General features: G+C 39.6%; 2 protein-coding genes across 2 annotated transcripts in view; both read right to left on the reverse strand.

The window, feature by feature from the left end:
• Positions 1-1,612: 1,612 nt before the first annotated feature.
• Positions 1,613-18,661, reverse strand: part of LOC146964743 (protein mono-ADP-ribosyltransferase PARP14-like) — a 36,732-nt gene continuing 19,683 nt past the window's right edge. Inside the window, exon 9 of the transcript XR_015034592.1 lies at positions 1,613-1,859. The gene's annotated coding sequence lies outside the window, so the exon portion shown is untranslated. The remainder of the gene's footprint in view (positions 1,860-18,661) is intronic.
• On the reverse strand, positions 1,969-13,038 carry LOC146964744 (protein mono-ADP-ribosyltransferase PARP14-like). Its single transcript, XM_085764863.1, is given in 17 exon segments — positions 1,969-2,413; positions 2,745-2,919; positions 3,092-3,228; positions 3,315-3,929; positions 4,035-4,265; positions 4,471-4,647; positions 4,773-4,835; positions 5,134-5,280; positions 5,576-5,645; positions 5,850-6,071; positions 6,302-6,532; positions 6,793-9,014; positions 9,140-9,364; positions 9,747-10,007; positions 12,174-12,204; positions 12,625-12,725; positions 12,816-13,038. Coding segments are annotated over 17 exon segments (5,376 nt in total). The 5' UTR covers positions 12,991-13,038; the 3' UTR covers positions 1,969-2,120.

The following is an 18,661-nucleotide window of genomic DNA, read 5'->3' on the forward strand; positions in this document are numbered from 1 at the left end:
AATTAAATCAAATCTGATGAATCCTCTTATCAAAAGAACAAGAGATGTACAGTTACAAATACAAAATGTAATATGTCGGAGCCAGTCTTCCCAAAGCAAGCAGGTGGTCTATAAATTAAAGTAGGAATGATCTGAACCCTTTTTTTATTCTGGTAACAGGAGAAGAAATATTATGTGCATGTGTGCAGTATGACCTGCAGGTGTAGCCAGAGTTGTCTCTATAGGCCTACTACAGTGACATGCAAAAGTTTGGGCAACCCTGGTCAAAGTTTCTGTTATTGTGAACAATTATGGTAAGCAAGTGGAAGATTAAATGATCTGCCTAAACATGAAACACTATTTTTTGCAATATTTCAAGTATAGCAGTGTATCGTTTTTGTTTTCTACAATTTTACAGTGAAAAAGGGAAACAAAGCAGCACCCTGCAAAAGAATGGAGACTTGAGCTCTGAGATTTTGAGTGAGACTAACTAGGTTTAGCTTTTCTGTCATTTTGAAAATGTAAAAGATGAAAAAAAAAAACATGATATTGTTTAAAATGTAAAGGGAGATTATTATTTTTTCACTTGCCAATATTGTTCACATTAAAATTGTTTTTGACCAGGGGTGCCCTATTGCATTTCACTGTACCTGTGATGTTATCTCACCTAGAAATGTTTCAAAAGCATTCTTATACAGACAAATGGACACTTTATTTTAGGTATTATCAAAGCTCAGTTTTTCAAGGTCCAGGGACAAATCTGATATAAATGCAAGAGCCTGAAAAGGCTTTACACACTTCTGAGTTCTGAGGAAACAAAGTGTAACATTGACTTCAGAGCTCAGAGGACGCACCATATTAATATTAAATTTACCATTAGTGGGGCAGTGCGTGGTGCAGTGGTTAAGGCGGCCGCCCCATGTAGAGGCTATAGTCCTCAGCGCAGGCGTCCCTGGTTCGAGTCCTGCATCGGGCAGATCTTTCCTACATGTCATTCCCCCTCTCTCTGCCTCCCCCATTCCTGTCTATCTCTACTGAACTATCAAATAAAGGCAAAAAAAAGCCAAATATATATAAAATATACTTTTAAAAAAATATTTTTTTTTACCATAAGTGTCACAAATCTCATCAAACTGCTGTTGGATTTCCTGGCTTTTATGTGGACTCTAATGAAAGAGTGAAAGCTACTTACTGCCCTGAGCTTGAGAACAATTATTAAACAAAACCAAAAACATGCCAGGGGTTGGTATCAAGTTTCACTGTAAAGGTTTACAGTGTACACACTGACGAAGAACTTTGTTTTGAAAGCTTTTTTTCCAGCTCAAGTTAAATTGAGAATCTTGTGATTGAAGAATTGGGCTTATGCTTGAACATAAATGTGATGCAACTGCTTTACAGAGTTAAAAGCAGGCTCTTTCATTGGTTTATCTGTTTGGACTATTTATGTTTCTGTCTCACTGTGAAAAATTGTTGACAACTTCTCAAAGGGAAGGATTTGACATACTCTGATGTTATAGGTTTTGTCAATGAAAAGGAATGCAGTTGTAACCAACAAGTAACCAACAGTTGGGCATAAATTGTGCTTGAGAAATAATTTTAATAGCATATAAAGAAAACAGTCAACATATCAGTGTGATTGTATTAACTTTTATTGGCAAATGTTAATATATTTGAATAACACTTCAATTTCAATTTTCCATTCAAAACTAATCGATTACTTGAACTTGTACATGTGATAGAGAAGATGAACATTCACTATCACATGATATCCTGGCTGATAATTTTGATCAAAATTCTAGTCCAAAAAATGTTCAGTGCATTGAACAGGCAAACAGCAGAAATATTTGTGTTAGCCAAGGAATCATCCCCTCCTCTTTTACCTGTTGGGTTTCTTCATGATCATGCATTGGTTAAATAGAGACAAAGCACTTTATAGATTTGATCACTAATACCTGACCCGAGTGATTACTACTGACAACATGTAAATGAAATGACTGTTATACTGTTTATATTCATTGTACATAACAAATAGCACAAGTAGATTGAAGCCACATTAACCAGCTGAGAATAAGCAGAGTATTATTTAAGTTTAGCAGGCAGTGTAAAATAAAGGGCATTATTTATTTCAGGGCATAGTTGTTTCACTTGAACGTAATCAAATATTCAGGACAGGCCTGGCTGTCATGGAAGATAATGAACATGGTGGGCGGGGACTCGTCATTCACAACGCTGTCGTACTTATCAATGGAGTTGGGGTCCTTGGGGTCCTTCGCTGGTGCTACCTTCATGTCTTCTCCTCCAACAATAAAATCTCCTGTTAGCACCCGGCAGAGATACATGCACTTCTCACCATTTTGATTTGGTTTGGAGTATTTATTGTCAGCAGAGTAACTGGCATTCACAGCAAAGTATGTGCCACTGCCATAACAAGTAGCTGAAAATGAAGATGACAGCAAAAATTAATTCAATTTATCTGTGAGATGTGAACTGCAATTCCCTCATTAAACATCAAGAATTCAAGTTGAATAACTGCGGTGTTGAGAACATGTATTGAGATTCAACTGGAAAAATAGTTTTGGCAAATTGAGTTTGCTCTAAAGAAACTCTTGATCAGCTTTAACCAAACTGATTTTAAACTGTGCTCAAGCTAACAATCAACATTTCAAGGAATAGCATGTGTCTCACTGGGTAAATACTGTATATTTTGGTTTGCAAACATGAAGGTGAGTGAACATGGTCTGATATTGCCACCATAAACTTCTCACCATTCTTTCCTGCGTAGCTCCTGTTGAAGCCGTGATAGTTGATTTGGTCCACAGTGGTGTAATAGGTGCCATGAAAGAGACGTCTCTCGTTGTTTTGATGACCGTTTCTCTGATTCATCTCACGCTTCTTGATCTGCAGGGCCTTCCATAATGTAGGGTTCTGGATCCTCTCAATCTAAGGGGAGGTGAAAGTGCATATTTAACTCCATGTAGAATGAAGTGGCTGAGATATGCAGCAGATGGAAGTTAGTGACTTCATGACCAACGTTTTCTCTGGCAAGTGGTAGTACAGTAGCTGGATATAAAACATTATGCACTAAATACAGAGTGTGTTAAAAGTGGACTACCTTAATAATGGTCTGTTTGCACGAGGCCTGGAACAGAGTCTGGACTTCATTGTACTCTGTTGTTCCAGCCTGGATGGTAACGGCATGACACAAAGTGTTGGGTGGCATAGCATCCCAGTTCTCAGGAAAATCATCATCTAGTAGCAAAATAAACAATTTATTTTTTATTATTGGAGCAGAACAAATTTGAACAATGACAAGTCCCCATCTACTAGAAGAATACCTAGAATCTTATTGATTCTCTTTATTTGCAGAGTCTGTCCTTGGCTATCAGTGGCTGGTCCACTTGGCATGGTGACAGTGTAGTCTTTTCCATTGATTGTGAGTTTTATAGTTGGTACATTGTTTTCCATTGCTTGCTCAAGGTGGTAGTTTGTCATCGGATCAAAAGTCTGAAACTGTTGTCCTTGCTGTTGGTACTGCCACTCTGCCAGTGTGCTCGTCACCTCCACTTTCTTCATTAGCTCCTCCTCGTCCCTCACCTTTGTCAGCATGTATTGGATCTCCTTGGTGGCTTTGAGTACATCTTTGGAGAATCCCTCAACGGTGATAGTGCCTTTGGGCCTCTTGCTTTCAATCCTTATGCCCACACCCATGGTCTTCTGCATGTCAACAATGCGCTGGTGGTCTGCATCAGAGAGCCTCAGGATGGTGTGTTCTGAAAATGTGTTTGTGACGTAATCTTTATCTAGCAAGTCAGTGATCCACTGCTTGGCGTTGTCTACTTTAGTTTGTGAGTCACCACAGAGGTGGAAGCAAGCTGGATCTATTTTCTGAGCCTCAATGACAAAATCTTCTTCTTTCTGTGGCTTGCTGGCAGTGTCACTAATAAATAGAGCTGAAAAAACAAACATCAAGGTCTACTTTAGACTAGAACATTAAAGCATGACTAGGGGTTGAGTATGAACATGAACACCAAAATAATACCCTTCTTTCTACTCACCTTTGATTTTAGTGCCAATGTTTTCAAAGAACCCGGCTTTATTCTTGGGTTCAGCCTTAGATTCAGTCCCTTCTCTTTGATGCATACTGTCATAGAAGTCTTTCAGCATTGCTGGTTGGAAAAGTACTACCCGTACTGTCTTCAGTGTTGCAGTAGGGGACTGGTTCAACACATCAATCACTGCATCCATCATTGCATCTGCCACCTGCTTTGTCTGTGCTTGGCCTTGACCTAAAACAGTACAACATAAATTTCAATCTTTAATAATTATGATAATTAAAAACTGTATAAGGGCAGAAAATCATAATTAGACAAAGGCTATACTGTGAACGCTCATAAACACATGTTTATGTTGACTGTGATTGTTGAATCTGAAACTATAAAATCACATTTCGTTAAATACCTGTATGCAAAACAAATCTGACTCAAATCTCACCTGTGCCAATGGCAGGGAAAGAGACAGAAGTGTATGAGCTTTTCAAACACATTTTGAGGGCATCTTTCACAACCTTCTTGATTTTTATTGGTTCACACTGTCCAGGCAAGTGAAGGATCTTCTTACACTGTAGGTTTCCTGGCTTGGTCATTATCATGCCTGAATTGGGCTCTGCACCTAGAAATATAACACAGCGTATCTGAATGAATATTAAACTTTGTTGATTGTTGTTACCAAGCAAAGACATCGTTATACAGGGGATGATGACTGACACAGCATTGTGTAAGTAAAAGTTTCCTCACCAAGGGCTTTGCATTGTGCTTCAACAGCCTGACCAGCTGCATCCAGAATAGCCTTAGACACTCCTGGAGAGAAAAAGAAGAATAAATGTCACAAATCATATCAAATCAATTTAGCAAATGAAGAGCATGATAACCTTGAAAACAAATTTTTGTTGATATTGATCTTATGAAGAATTCTTCTGTCTAAAACATTGCTTGCCTTATAGTTACATTGAGTATTTTGTATTAACATGTATCTATCTGTTATGTACACATTTATATTTAGATTTAAAGGAGGTGGTGGAGAAGCTAGAGCTTATGTATGGTTTAAATGAAAAATTACTATTTTAAATGAGGTATTCCACTTATTCCTGTCTTTTACCTGATTTAAGAGAGAATGTTTCATTGGAGGAGTTGACAATCACATCACTTGTCTCCTTGGTGATGTCTCCTGTGACCACCTGTATAGCCACACTCCCCATTTTGGTTTCATGCATTCCTGAGCTCGAGACAATTTTAGAGAAGGGATCTTGTGGCAGAAGAGACAAGTAAAGGATTAATGGCAAGGCTACATGGGTTGAGCTTTATTTGCAAACAAAATGATTCGGTATTCATCAAATTGTCGATCATAAAATATACAATAATTTACTGGCAAAGTAAATAAATACTGAGACATTTAAGTCAGTAATATGCAAACTTCCAAAGCTTTTTTAGTTATGACTTCATAAATTCAAAGATTTATTTCAGGGTTAAGTTTTTTGTCAGATTTTTAACATACAGCATTGTGTTGTTGCACATACAAATGTTGAAAAGATGTCACATACCCAGACTTTGTAGGGAACCTGGAGCACCTGATGCTCTGATGAAACTGTTTTCAAATTCTTCGCTAAAAGCCTGTGGAGAGAATCAGAGTGTTTTCATCCTCCAAAGCACTCACAAGTATTTTAAATATGTGTGAAAAATATAACAAAAACAGAAACATCAAGACATTGCCTCTTTGGAAACATTGGTGATATGTTACTAGTTGATACTACTGATAAATATTTTGTTTAGCACTCTGAGCACAAAGGTATTAGCATGATTCATTTGCAAAATTACCTGAACAGTCTGTGTATCTCCAGGGTAAAGGATGATAACAACCTTCTTCAGGTGCTGAGGTTGTTTCTTACTGCTAAACGCATAGATTTCATTGAGCATTAAAGATGCCACAAGGTCCCTTGGGAAATGCAGGTTCCCAGTGCCAATGGCAGGGAAGGACATGGAAGTCAGACCAGTACCCTCGGCTTTCTCTAAGCAGTCCTTGAAAATGGCACTCAAGATCTGTAAGTTAAAGCATAAACATGCAGTAACATATTGATTTCCAAACTTGTACAACTAAGATCTTGTGATGTTAAACTGTGCACACAACAGCTGAGCAAACCAATTTTAAACTTTCATATCACACTATGTGCAGTCAGAAGCCAGAGGAACACATGCAGATCTGTGGGAGATTCCTCATGGTGTGTTTTGACTATCCATCACATTATAAAACATACATTGTATCTGTTTACCTTTTCAGCTGTGCCTTGTCCATTGTCCCAGAAAGGTGTAATTGCATGAAAGACGAGTTTGCTCTTCAGGTTGCAGCCATCAGTAACAATGATCTCACCAGTTTTTCCATTGGCATTCTTAGCATTTATCAGCTGCTGAAGTTTGGGTCCAGCTGCACTCAAGATGGCATTTGAAACTGCTCCTTTGCTCAAATCAAGATCTTCAGACACAGTATTCACGATCACATCAGTCTAAAAGGTAGTAAGAGAATTTATCAGTTGCATGTTTATCTTTACATCTTTCACTGACAGTCAGACATGTAAAAGTCAGTCAGAACAATCAGTCAAGCCCCAACCTCTGATTACAGTATGTGAATACTATGGACTGGAGAAAGAGAATGGTGTAGTAATTACTGCTACATATTCCAATATCCTCTTGTTCCACTGTGGAAATGTTTCATACTAACTCTTTTTTCTTTGTTAAAGATAATTTAAAAAAAAATCCAAATTACCATGGCATCTTGGATTTGTCCTTTGGTAAGACTGATTTCCAAGCCGTCTTTGGTCCTCACTTGACCCAAGCAGTTCTTGTCAGATCCACCAGGTCCAGCAACTTTTACAACAGACTGTGTGGCTTTGGTAGGAAGTTGAGAATGAACTACACCATGATTTCCAAACTCAAGTCTGACAGCTCTCTCCATAGCCTGAACAGCAGCATCGTCAATGTTCACCAAATGGATCTTCTCAAGAGTGTTGTCATCATATCTCTAATCACAGTATTCTTTTATGGCTTTGATGATGGTGATTGCACACAAATCAAGAGCAAAGCCTTGGTTACTGCTGATGGCAGGCAGGGCCACAGAGGTGCAGCCGTACTTTTCAGCAAGGTCTAAGCTTCCTTTAACAGCTTTCTTAAACTGTGCCTGAGCCTTCTGAGATTTATTTGGGTCAAATGTGGGCCCCACTGCATGGATAACTTTCTTGCAACAAAGCTTCCCTGTCGCATCAGTTATGACACAATCTCCAGGCTTGAGCTGTCCCTTCGATCTTATTATTTCATCACAATCATCCTGCAACTGACGGCCTGCCGCTTTCAGAAGTTCTGCTGAAAGACCGGCATCATGCTTCAAGTCAGGATTGGAAGAATTGACAACTGCATGTGCTGGGTAACTACACATATCTGCCTTGACAACAGCTATTTCCACTCCATCTGCTGTCTGAAGCTGATACACAGGTTTTGCAAAATCATCTTGTCCATGAGTCTCATCAAACAGTTGGACCAAGCAGCCAGTTTGATTCAGCACTGATGAAACATACATAGTTTCTTTATCTTTGAAGAACTTCTTGACTCCAGGCTTGGAGACATTGAAAATTTCAAAGACCACTGAAAAGACCATCTCTTCAATCAAGGTCTTGCAAGTTGCAACATCAGCTCTAGAACCACTCAGGCAGATGGCCTCATTTCTATAAGATACTGTGACTTGCTCCATAAATGTTGAGCTGAATTTCTTCACATATTCAACTATGGCATTGGACTCAACCACAATATTTTCTTCAACTTGAGCATTCTGCTTTAAGAAGTCTTCAAGCTCAGTGTTAACATTTATGACACTGTCCTTGTGGCCACACACTACAACTCGTTGGCTAGTAGTGTGGATTTTAAGTCTCATGCAGGACTTAGTGTTTGCATCCTCTAACTGACTGACCAGTTTCTGCCACTCTGGCTTGTCCAGGACATTGCAGTCTTCAACATCAATGTCTTGAGACATTAGCAGCTTTCCCAGATGGTCTTCAGCATCAATCAGAGCTCCATCTGAGGCAGCAAGAAGCTGCACCCTCTGTCCACTGATCTCAAATGCTGCATTTATTCCATGATCTGTAAGGAGGACGTTGGTCAGCTCCTCTTGTTCTTCACACTTCAACAGGTCAATGACATAGTTGTTGATTTCTAATATCTTTCGTTTTAATGTCACTATTGCTTCACATATAACTTTGTTTGCTGCCAAAACCTCATCATTTAAGCCAATTACTGTCAAATCTGGACTGTCTTCCCTGAATGACATTTTGAGTGCTGGAAACACTTGTAGCAACTTGTCCTGAAGACCATCTTGACACAGGATGTGGAAAATTGATGGTGAGACTTTGATCACTTCGGTTACACTCAGTTTCTCTCTCTGAACTCTATTGACAATTTCGTTCACAACTTCGTGAAGAGCTTCCTCAATTCTGTTGACATTATCCAGAAGGCCAACCACTGATAATACACCACTAGCTTTGTCAGGCACGACACCCACATCCTTACTCTGTAGCATCTGTCTAAACTTCTCCTCAGACTCTTCCCATACCTCTACATCTGTCTGAAATTTAATGGACCTGAATTTTGACACAGCATTTGAAAAGGCTGACTTCACAGTTTCCTTCCACTGTTTGATCATGGCTTTGGCATCTTTTTGCTTAAGCAGTGAAGGCATGGGGCTCAATCGTACAGGTGACTGGCTGAGGTTTACATCACAGAAGTGTTTTTCTAATTCTCTGTGAATGGTCTCTGCTGCTGACTGATTGACTGTGAGGTATCTCCAGACAGCACTGTCAACAGGTTCAGAGATAGCAGCAGGGAGTTTTAGTGAAGGCTCATCTTTGCCGTAGAGGGCTACCCCCAAAGATTCATAGAAAGGATAAACTCTGATCTCTTTCTGTTTGAGGTGATGCTTATTCCTCATGATTTTCTGAACAGCTAGGAGAAAAAACAAATTGTCATATTGTGTTGAATTCATACTGTACATTGGTGGTAATCACTGCTTTATCAAACAACATACATACCGACACTGTAATATTGAACATGTATGGTAATTACCCTACCTTTGTGGACTTTAAAAGTGATGATGGCAGACTGTTCCACTTCATTAAGCAGGACATTTTCCACATCCCAACCTTCTTTCTCAAAATACATTTGGAAGAAATCTTCATTATAGTTCTGTATGTCCTCAACCACAACTTTCTCAGTGACTTCAAGAGGCCAGACTGATAACCCCTTTTTTGTAAAAATTTTATTTTGAGGACATATTGTCACAAAGGCAGAGCTTTCTGTGAAGACACAAATAAGAAGTTATGGTAGTTTTACCTTTCATAAAATTAGAGTCTTGTGGATTCATGATGTATTTTGGCAAAAGACACAGAACCTAAATTACAATTACAAAAAAATACAAGAACACTCCACATGTTGTCTTGAATGTTAATATCTTAATATGTTTGTCAGTGCTGTGTCTTACTGCATTGATCGTGTTGTGTGTTGTCAGATCATAGTGTGCAGTGTTATAAATATGTTATCTTACACACTCACCTCTTTATAATTAACACAAATGCTTTAAATCACCATAGGTATGCTGGATATCTGTGCTTGATTGATTGTGAAAGGGAAATATCAGTCTTGTATTTTTAGAACACACCCACACACATGAATGTGTACCTTTTTCAGTCTGGAAAGTAACCACAGCAGAGGAGATGTCAGGGATGATCTCCAGAGTGAAGCCTTTCGAAGCAGATGAAGAGTCAAGATCTTTTAAAACGTTCTCCACCATCATCTCCAAAAACTCCCTGTCTAAAGACTCTGGAATATTTCCTAAGACAGCTGAGGTGGAGCACACTTCCTCTTCTTCCTCAGGCTGAACTTCAGCTGCAGGTGTGGGTTCATCAGCACTCGACTGTTTGTTGTTTGTAGCAAGCTCAGCTGTTAATGAGATAAGAGGGTTAAGAGGCGGAACATACAGTCATAAATAAATAAACAAAACAAATCATGTCATGGTTAGGTTACAGCAAATTTACAATACACATATGGCAGGCTGTGCATATTTTTTTTATTCAACCCAGGGCTGTAAACGTATATTTTTTTAGTAAAACACTTGTGTTTGTTTGTGCATATCTTTATGGCCATTTTATGAACATGAGTCGGATGCAGATGCCAGTTGCCAGGGTTCTCACCCGTACCAAACCTTGACAGCACATCACCCCTACCCTCAAACATCTGGCTCAGCATCAGATAACCTTCATACTTCTCCTCCTCACTTTCAAATCTCTGCATGCACTTGCCCCTCAGTATTTAACAGACCTCCTTCATGCTCAACACCACTCACGGAACTTGCGGCCTGCTGACCTGGGTCCCCTCACCATCCCCTGCACAAGTAGACCCACCTTTGGGAACAGGGCCTTCAGTGTGGCAGCTCCCACTGACTCTGCGCCAAACACAGACTCTGGACTCTTTTAAATCTGTTAAAAACGCACTTGTTTTTGCAGGCTTTTGCCTGCTAATTTGGTTGTCTGTGTTGTTGTTTTCCGTTTTCCGTTGTCGTTGTTGTGAAGTGTCCTTGGGTATCATGAAAGGCTCTATATGAATCAAAGTTATTATTCTCAAAGGAGGTTAAATCGAAAGCAACTGGACTTAGTTATTTGTCTGGGAAGACTTCATCAGTTCATGTACGCATCTGACCAGGCTGGGACTGGTGACTGGGACTGGTCACCACCAGTTCCAGCCTGGTCAAATGCGTACATGAACTGATGAAGCCTCTTGGATGAGAGGTGAAACGTCTTCCCAGACAAATAACTAAGTCCAGTTGCTTTCGATTTAACCTCCTTTGAGATACTATGACCTGGACAAATGAGAATATGCACAGGCCCCAAGTTATTATTGCTATTATCATCTCCTCAGCACTCACTTGGAGAAAGATGGGAAGTGACTCACTCACCAGCCATTTTAGATCAACACAGTGACTTTTAAACAACTCTGACACTATGGTAATTCGTTTACATGTTATTATGAAGTTAACCAAGTACCCAGAGAGACTATAATCGAAGCAAAAGAGAGAAGAGGAGAGAGAGAGAGAGAGAGAAGAGGAGAGAGACCAGAAATTGAAACCAACTACTCTCTGCTATGCCATGCACTTCTGTGAAATGCTTTAGCTAAACTAAACTGACCTACGTGACTTGGTACAGAGCCCAGTTTCTGTTTTGAATTTCTCAGTCAAGTTATTTGATACGCTCCAATCCAGCCTCTCTGCTCCTCTCACCCACTCATAAGCACCAGATAGCTACTCTGTGCTACTCTACACCGTCCTTGTACGCTATAGTCTCTTTCTTTGTAAGTAAGAGTAACTAGAACTGTAACTAGTGATCACACTGATTAGGCTACTTTTGAAATAAAGTAACCAGAACAGTAATGCAATTACTTTTAAGAGGAGTGCCAGTAATTTAATTATTTTTCCAGATTAATTTGCCCAGCACTGCTGCTGTCGATGAAATGGTAACAAAGATTATCAGAAACACAAAAAAGTCTGGGTTGAAGAGCAAGGGAAGAGAAAGAAGCAGTCCTCTACACCTCCAGCTACGCTAAGGAAGATGTATTTGCAGTCAATTAAATTGCAAATCATCACAACTACCCTTCAATGTTTGACAGTCTCTAAAACTGCACTAATGCAATTTAGTATACGTAATGACCGCACCATAGTGCATACTGCAACACACTTTGAAACACAAACACACACATCATCATCATAATAATTTGTGATCGTTAGTATAAAAATGAGAGAAGGATTTGAGGAATCCCCTTTCGGGTATCCCTCAGCTTGGTGTGAAAATATTGATTGATCAGAAATGATTTTGCATTCAGGTGCATGCACAAAGATTAATAATTATTAGGAGTGACTTTACTAAAATATAAATTATTTTTTTCAGTTTGCAGTGGGATTTGCAATAGAATCAAAATCCCAACAGGGAACTGAATTACATAACCATTTCTATTAATGGTGTACTGGTGTGCGTGTGTCTGTTAATAAAAACACACAAAACACATGTTTACAGAGTAAGAATCGTTTTAGTATGTAGGCTATCAATAAATACTTACACTCCTTACTGACTTTATGTGGTGGAGCCTCCTGTAAGGAAGAGACAAAAGCTTATTGTCTGGTTTGAAAACTGCTGTGGCATCTTGTGTGGTTTAGGCATCTGTAACATCACAGCAGCGACTGACAGCAGCAGAAATCACAGTGCACAGCCCCACCTGTGTGTGCCAGAGTAGCTCTCTACATGTTATGTTCTCATTCACAACTTCATCACTCGGATTAGAAATGAGAGGAGGTAGAGCCATTACGTTAAAGAGGAATAGTTTTAGGAATGTACCTCAGGACATTAAGTGAATGTTACTGAAATGACAGATGTTTTTCCTTCACTTACTTTCTGACCTCCTCATATAGACCATACACTATGTACCCTGTACTTGGGTGGGTTCTTACAGACAATCTCTAGTCTAGACAAATCAGGTCTCAGCTCACCTGCTGAAAGCAGCTGCTTCTCACCTGTGCTGCTTTCTCATCTGGAGGTAGGCGAACTGTCATCTTCAACACACCCTTATCCAAAGAGATCTGATGCGCCTCTTTCCCCAAAACATTTCTCTGGTCTGTGAGACAGTAAAAACACTTTCAAACGACCTCGCTAAAGATAACAGTAACGAGGTAACAGTAGCCTACTTGTAACGGTACACACTCACCCTTCTCTGAGCGGAATCGAAGCGTCGCTGTCCTGCTGCCGCTCTCATATTCGACCTCACAGTCTCCTCCGTTAGATTTCTTACTCTGAAAGTACTTGACTAATTTATTTTTTAATTTCGGTATATTGTTTTCTTCGAGCTCGACGAGCAGAGGGTAGGAATACGCGTCTGCCATCGCTGGTGGCTCTCAGCTTCTGATTTAACATACTTTCACTTTTGTTCCTTCTGAAATGCAACAGGTGGTCTTGTGCTGTTTTTTCCCCGCTGCTGTCGAGCTATAAATTGTTCAAAGTGGGCTGCGACTGAAACCAAAACACAGGATCTGTGATCGGTAAACATGGAGATAAACCCAAACTTGGAGTCTGCTCCTTTTGCTTTCACTATGTGCTTTCTCTCAGTACTTTTCCAGCTGAGTGAGCCTGTAAATATGTTATTTATGTGGTCTGTAAAGTTAAACCAAATTGATATAAGTATGAAACATTAAACCTGTCATAAATATTTTTTAGACATAAAAGCCCATACACCGATTTCCAGTGCACATTCAAAAGAGGAAGGAGGAGATTCAGAGATAGAAGAAGAAAATATTTATTGGTAGAACATCAGAGAGACTACTGTAGAGCCCTGTCCTCCCTATGAAAGCCAATCAGGCACAGGTTCAGGGCAACTGCCTATACTGTAATTGTAACTGGCAGGTTAATGCTGCAATCAATCAATCAATCAATCAATCAATCAATCAATCAATCAATCAATCAATCAATCAACCAATCAATCAATCAATCAATCAATCAATCAATCAATCAATCAATCAATCAATCAATCAATCAATCAATCAATCACAGAGGGTAGCATGCATAACCTGACACAACAACAACAACAACAACAACAACAACAACAACAAGAAAGATGAAGTGCATCAGTGGGGTTGGGGAGATGCTGGACTGGGGATGATGGGAATTAAGGAGCTGGACAGCCATGGAAACAAAGGTGGCAGCCTGCATCCTGAGAGGGCCAACACAAACAGTGTGATAAATCCTGTGAGCTGTTCTTATGGTCTGCCATTCACAGAGGGTAAAAGCACTCTCACAGAGTGACCAATAATTTTAGAGCAGACTTTGACAGCCAACCCCCTCTGCTGTATGGGCCAATGCCAGTAGTTCCTGCACCAGTCCACCTGAAGGTAATTGACAGGTGAGATGTGCCAAACTCCCTTTCTCTCTCTGTTGATATTGGTATTAGTATCACAAGGTCTGTTTATAAATGGCAGAGGGACAGCCTCACTGTAGTACCTTGTACATGTTAAGAAAAAAAAAACAAATATACTGTATGTAACTGTGTACTATTTGAATAGCTTAGTATTGAATGCACAATAACAAGCTACGTTTATGGTTCTGGGCCCAGTTTAATATAATGCACAATTTTTTAATACAGTAGGGGTCCCTGCTCCATCTCTCCATCAGTTTGGGGGTCCTTGGCCTGAAAAACATTGAAGACCCCTCCATTGTTCATTTGTTTGTTTTTACATTTTTGATACGCTGTGGTTTTAATTAGTGTGACTGCTGAAGCAGTCACACTATTGTTCTTCTGTTTGGCCATTTTCTTCCGCCTTTTTACGGTCTTCTTCTAGTCCTTCATACTTTGTGCTATTTCAACAATTCATATATCAAAACGTGCAGCTTTTTTTGAACTTTATCGGCATTACTTTTCTCTTTTTAACTCTTTATACTTTTTAAAATATTTAACTTTTTCTGATTTTTTTCAGCTTTATAATGTGTGTGTGTTGCGTCTAACGAGCAGAGCCAGAGTGGTGTCAGAGTGGAGAGAGGCAAAAAAACATTCTAGAGTTTTTCTGGCTAAACTGTCAGCACGGCCACAAATTAAACTCTAGACAAATTATTTTCTCCAGTTTTGTAGCCACACTTGTCTTCTGGCTAAAATTCTGGTCAAAAATGCAAAGAGACTTAGATAATAATTTAAAATATTTTTTAAATGCAGCCAGGGAGCTCTCTGCTCTCATACAGCTCAATGCATTTTTTTCACAGCAGCAGGAGAAGGAGCTCAACTTTGTAACTTGCTGTTAAGTGCTTTTTAAATCATTTTAATTCACCAAAAAATAGTCACAGGTCACAAAAAAGTCATCTTCTTACTTGGTGTGGCTAATTTACTCATTTCTCTTTATTTTAAGCATCATTGAAAAATCTCACATTCATCAAAGTCTCAACCTCTCTTACTCATAACTCTGTCTGTAGTCCAGTTGGTAAGATGTCCGCTTGCCAACCCCAAGGTCACTAGTTCGAATCCAGGCTGAGCAATCTTGTTATGTTATGTTGAATTCTGCTCCCCTCCATCACCCTCAATTGGTTACAGGTGGTCGTTAAGAGACGCATTAATTGCTAGTGCCACCATTTGCAGCACATCATCAAATTACAATGGCAACATGCTTTAGTCTGTGCTCTCTGTGGCGAAGTGGCAGAGTAAAGGTTTACTGATCATGAGGTCATGGGTTCGATTCCTGCCTCATTCATGTAGTACTTTCTGCTAGAGACTTCATTCAAATTCTGATTTGTAGACAAACTTCTAATGGCTCATTTATGATGCTTTTATAAAGACCCACTCCCGTGAAAATCGTGTTTTTTGAGCTTTTCACATGTTCCTGTGGCATTTTTCTTGTGTTAGAGCACATATCAGCAGAAAAGGAAGTGCAAAATTGCATTTCTGAGTTTTTCTGCCTTCAAACTGCTGTGAACCAATGGCAGACTCAAACTGGCAGTTTCAGGGAGACTGGAGCTGACGTGTCACAGCTCCAGGGGAGGGCACTAGTGCTACAAGCTGCCGCCCCGTTCTTCATCTGGCTCAGAGGTGAAAGGCTTGGCAGCTCAGTGTAGCTGTCAAGGTATAATAGGTATAGCTCACCTGGTAGAGCAGCTATCACTGTGAGCAAGGACTATGCTCCAGTCTGTGATCAAATCCCAGTGTAGAGTTTTACACTAAATGCGCTGAATCTGTAATTATACAATGTCCAGCTGTCAGCAACCGGGGGGCAAAGTCAAAGTCTTCTGACCATGAGATTGTGGGTTCAATTCCTACCTTGGTCAACCATTTGTATGGTCATCACTGCTTGCACTATTTTTACAAAAGTGTCCTCTACTTACTTGTTGTGGTTAATTTCTGCACTTTCCTTACTTTTTTTTCTAAGCAGAAGCCAGTGATCCTCTTATAAAAGGTTTTCTTTGCCCCTCATATACTGTCTCTGTCTGTAGCCTAGTGGTTAGCTTGCTGGCCTGACGACCTGAAGGTTGCTGGTTCAAATCTTGCCTCAACAACAATTATAGTGAATTATTTTCCCAGTCGTCCTCTGTTGACTTCTGATAACTTGCTTCATGTTGAAACTGCTGCTCTCAGCCTAAAATTCACAGAAATTTTCATTCTAAGTCATTCAAGCTTGACTCTCAAGCTTTCTTGATGTTGACAGTGTGCAGATCATTAACAGACAACAGTCTCTGCAACTGTGTGCGCACTGTGGCCTAGAGGCAGAGTGGAAGTCTAATGACCATGAAGTTGTGGGTTCGATTCCGACCTTGGTCAAACATTTGTATGGTGATCACTGCTTGCACTATTTGCTAATTCTGCAACAGCGTTCAGTTGCTATCAGCAGTCACACCATTTCCATTCTTGGAAATGCTTTTTCTAGTTCATTTTAATTCACCAAAAAATAGTCACAGGTCACAAAAAAGTCCTCTTCTTACTTGGTGTGGCTAATTTATACTAATTACTCTTTATTTTAAACATCATTGAAAAATCTCACATTCATCAAAGTCTCAACCTCTCTTCTTGACAACTCCACTGTAGTGTAGGGGTTAGGGTAACTGATTGCCAACCCTAAGGTCACTGGTTCGAATCCAAGGGAAGACTTCTTGTTATGTTATGTTGAATTCTGCTCTCCTCCCCCGCCTTCAATTGGTTACAGGTGTTTGTTATCTCCTTGATTACTCGTACCAGTTTGCAGCACATCATCACATTACAATGAATGACAACAGTCTTGAAAGCAGTGTGCTCTCTGTAGCCGAGTGGCAGAGTAAAGGTTTAGTGATCATATGGTCATGGGTTCGATTCCTGCCTCAGTCATTTCACATCATTGCTTGACTTTTGATTCCAATTATTCAGCTGTCATTGGACAGTCTTTGATTCCTCATAGTATAAAGCTCATTGTAACTCAGGTTCTCTGTGGCCATATGGTTAGTGTGTTAGGTGTTGTGCTATTTCAACAATTCATATATCAAAACGTGCAGCTTTTTTTCAACTTTATCGGCATTACTTTTCTCTTTTTAACTATTTATACTTTTTCAAATATTTAACTTTTTCTGCAAATTAAACTCTAGACAAATTATTTTCTCCAGTTTTGTAGCCACACTTGTCTTCTGGCTAAAATTCTGGTCAAAAATGCAAAGAGACTTAGATAATAATTTTAAATATTTTTTAAATGCAGCCAGGGAGCTCTCTGCTCTCATTCAGCCCAATGCTGAGAGTTCTCCACAACTCTGTCTGTAGTCCAGTTGGTTACAGGTGTTTGTTAAGAGACGCATTAATTGCTTCTGCCACCGTTTGCAGCACATCATCACATTACAATGGCAACATGCTTATGTCTGTGCTCTCTGTGGCGAAGTGGCAGAGTAAAGGTTTATTGATCATGAGGTCATGGGTTCAAGTCCTTACTTTTTTTTTTAAGCAGAAGCCAGTGATCCTCTTATCAAAGGTTTTCTTTACCCCTCACATACTGTCTCTGTCTGTAGCCTAGTGGTTAGCTTGCTGGTCTGGAGACCTGAAGGTTGCTGGTTCAAATCTTGCCTCAACAACAATTATAGTGAATTATTTTCCCAGTCGTCCTCTGTTGACTTCTGATAACTTGCTTCATGTTGAAACTGCTGCTCTCAGCCTGAAATTCACAGAAATTTTCATTCTAAGTCATTCAAGCTTGACTCTCAAGCTTTCTTGAAGTTGACAGTGTTTCCAACAGGTGCAGCTTTGCGCTCGTTAACTTCAGAGTGAGACAGAGTGCAGATCATTAACAGACAACAGTCTCTGCAACTGTGTGTGCACTGTGGCCTAGAGGCAGAGTGAAAGTTTACTGACCATGAGGTTGTGGGTTCGATTCCGACCTTGGTCAAACATTTGTATGGTGATCACTGCTAGCACTATTTGCTAATTCTGCAACAGCGTTCAGCTGCTTTCAGCAGTCACACCATTTCCATTCTTGGAAATGCTTTTTCTAGTTCATTTCAATATTGTGAAATAAACCAATTGTTTTTTTTGTGTAAAAGACGTCTAAATGTAAACTTATCCAGGTTAGTGGAAATCCCTCACGGTCTGCCTATAAATCAATTTTAGTATAGTGATAAGTGTATTCTTTGGGTGCAAGCCCCAAAGTGGCATTGTTGACCTTATAGAGTTGTCTTATTTTGACCTGGTTACATAATAGTGACCAATCTTAACTACACCCCCCTGAGGGCATCACACTGCACAGGAATTGGCACTTATCAGCGAGTCCCCTGGTCACGGGAAGGTAGAGCTTCATTACTTGCATTTAATTTCACCTAAATAAATGAAACCCACCCACATTTGCATTGTTTAATTCATCATTTTAGCATTGTAGTTTTATCAATGAGGTAAAAGTAACACATGGCTCATACATTGAAACAAATGCTCTAATTCTTCTGTGTTATACGTGTTATTCAGTGTATTATTTACTGCACTGCATTGAGAATGTATTGAAAAACCAAGGCAATTATGTGTTTTTGTTCCAATAATTTGACATATAATGTTCTGTAATTCAAGCTTTTGTAAGGAATTTG

This window comes from Trachurus japonicus, chromosome 21, assembly GCF_045865225.1.
Source record: "Trachurus japonicus isolate A0001 chromosome 21, Traja_1.0".
NCBI lineage: Eukaryota > Metazoa > Chordata > Actinopteri > Carangiformes > Carangidae > Trachurus > Trachurus japonicus.